The sequence below is a fragment of the Lycium barbarum genome, chromosome 6 (genome assembly GCF_019175385.1).
Source record: "Lycium barbarum isolate Lr01 chromosome 6, ASM1917538v2, whole genome shotgun sequence".
NCBI classification, from domain to species: domain Eukaryota; kingdom Viridiplantae; phylum Streptophyta; class Magnoliopsida; order Solanales; family Solanaceae; genus Lycium; species Lycium barbarum.
The window spans coordinates 114546121-114548839 of NC_083342.1; the positions used below are offsets into that span (position 1 = coordinate 114546121).

Genomic DNA, 2719 nt, shown 5'->3' on the forward strand with positions numbered 1-2719 from the left:
GGTACTACAACCAAATTTGCGAGCCAGTCCGGGTACTTGACTTCCTGTATGGACCTAATATTTAACAAGCGAGTTGCTTCTTCCTTAACAAACCTGTTGCGGACTTCCGATATGGAACGCTTCTTTTGACGCACCGGCGGAAGGTTCAGATCTAGTTCAAGCTTGTGAGTTGCTACGTCCGATGGGATACCTGTCATATCCTTATGGGACCAAGCAAAGCAGTCACTGTTAACTTTTATGTAAGCAAGTATTGCTTTCTTGAGCTTCGGGGTTAACCCTGTGTCAAGGTATACCTTTCGTTCCGAATGTTTTGGGTGTAATACGATCTGCTCCAGCTCCTCAGCGGTGCTGCGGTGGATTGGGTAGCATCCGAATCGTCCGGCGGCTAGAAATACCTTGGGACCCATAATCATCTTCAACCTTCTCAGGCTTCTCATCATTTCGATTTTTGTTTTTGCTTGTAGATCTGCATCTGATGCGGGTCCCGAACTCTGTAATTGGTATAAGGCAGGTTTGCTTGGGCTTTCCACTGCTGCGGGCTCTTCTATGACGAACATATTCTTTGTCGATTGTTCCTCTTGAATCTGTCTAATCCCGTCCAGAGTAGGAAATTTGAGCAGCAGATAAAGTGTCGAGAGGACAGCTTTCATGTCGTGGAGCTAGGGTCTCCCAAAAATAGCGTTGTACTGCATATCGCCGCCAATCACATAAAACTTCGTCAACTTTGTGACCCCACCAGCTCCCACGAGCAAGTCAATTTCGCCCTTGGTGGTCTCGCTGGCTATATTGAACTCGAAAAGCGTCCTTGCAGCAAGTATCATCTTTTCAAGAAGTCCCATTTCTTCCACCACCTTCAAGCGAAGGATATTAGCAGAACTCCGTGTATCTACCATGACCCGTTTGACTTGTCTGCGACCAATGAGTACGGTAATGACAAGAGCGTCGTTATAGGGTAAAGTGACGCCTGCTGCATCTTCATCGGAGAAAGTAATTGCATCATCTTCCGGAAGCTCCCGAGTTCTCTTTTCACGAGTTACCGAGATTTTCATTTTCCTAGATGCTGTGAAGCTAGTTCCAGCGATCGTAGCTCCTCTGAAAATCATATTGATAACGTGCTCGGGAGCTTTTAGCCCGTTTTTCTCCTCGATGAGGTTGACCCTACCATAATTATACCTTCATCTCTCACTCAGGTATTCTCGGAGATGTCCCCTGCCAAGCATGTTGGCCATCTCCTCCCGGAGGTGTCTACAATCGGTGGTTTTATGCCCATGAATCCCGTGAAACTCGCACCAAACTGTCTGATCTATGGAGTTGGGTCGGATCGCAACGGCCTAGGAGGGCGTGACGACGGATAAGTTTTCAGAACATCCACCATCTCAGACTCGCTAATGGAGAAACTGTAATCTGAAAGTTTGGGATACTTCGTCCCCTTCGAAGGAAACCCGAACTTGTTATTTTTGGGTTGTAGCCCCCGTCCGTTCTTCTCGGAGTTATCTTTTTTGTTTCCCCCAGTCTTCTCCACTGACCTATAACCGGACCCGCTACTAGCAGCTTCTGGTGGAGGGTACGGCTGAAAATGATTCTTTGACGGAGCCCCCAGCAAGTCGACTTCCACCCGGATCTTGGATTCATACCGGTTGTGCAATTCCTCCTATATTGTAGCTTGAAATTCCAAGAGACTTTCCCTGAGCCTGTGGGAAGCGTCCGAAATTAAAGGGTTCAAACCCTTAGTAAAAACCTCTGCTGCCTACTCGTCTGGTACGACAAGTAGCAACATGTGCTCTTTCTGGAACCGGGAAACAAAATCCTAAGACGCTCCGACTCTCCCTGAGCGATGCGGAAGATATCCTTTTTCTGGTTTTCACCTTCCTTGCTCTGGCATGAGCTTTAATAAAAATATCAGCGAACATGGCAAATGACGTGATTGAATGTTCTGGAAGCTGGGAGTACCACGTCAAGGACCCTGGCGCGAGGGTCTCGCCAATTTTTTTGATCAACACTGACTCGATCTCTTTCTCTTGCAAGTGACTGCCTTTAACCACCATAGAGTAGGCAGTGATGTGATCCTTCGGATCCGTGGTGCCATCGTAATTGGGAATATCAGGCATCTTGAACCGTTTTGGGCTCTAGCGCAGCCTCGGGTGTATACGCCCTTTGACTGTATTTCTTTGAATCGGGCCCTTCGATGACTGGGGGTGCCCAGGAATTTGACTAAGGCGCTTCTGAAATTCCTTCGCATTCTTCTTGGCCTCTTTGGTAGTTTGGTCCATCTTCCTGGTGATTTTCCTCATGAACCTCTTGACTTCAACTTGGAAGGGATCATCAGGAGCAAATTCACTTCCGGAAGCATCTCCATTCCTTCCCATAGTTTGCCTGCTTCCATCGGTGGCGTTCAAATTGGCAGCAGGCGTAGGTGTGCCGGTGGGAGGAGCGGCCCTGCCTACCGCTACTCCCATGAAGGCTTCAACGATTTGCTTCAGCCGTTCCACTTCTGCCATCGTTCCGGAGTGTTGCCCCCTCAGAATTTGGATGGTCTCCGCCATAGTTTCATTGGCAGGGATACCGTCCGCTTCGTTGTTGAGGCCATGTTCTCCTCTTGTTATTGGATGTTCCACGTGCGGTGGCTATAGGCCGGTTGGAAGAGGTTGTCCATCCTGTCTTAGTGGGAGGTTGGCCCGTTGGTCTGCACTGTTCGTTGTTTTCATTAACTCTTGTCATA

The 2719-nt window shown here is 48.5% G+C and overlaps 1 protein-coding gene across 1 annotated transcript; it reads right to left on the reverse strand.

The window, feature by feature from the left end:
* Positions 1 to 659: 659 nt before the first annotated feature.
* Positions 660 to 1103, reverse strand: LOC132644428 (uncharacterized). The gene has a single exon (XM_060361024.1). It carries the CDS (start codon positions 1101 to 1103, stop codon positions 660 to 662), a length of 444 nt encoding a protein of 147 aa, XP_060217007.1.
* Between the last annotated feature and the right edge of the window lie 1616 nt (positions 1104 to 2719).

Excerpts from the sequence above, each read along its gene's own strand:
- LOC132644428 (XM_060361024.1), bottom strand. The coding sequence starts at position 1,103 with ATGATTTTCAGAGGAGCTACGATCGCTGGAACTAGCTTCACAGCATCT.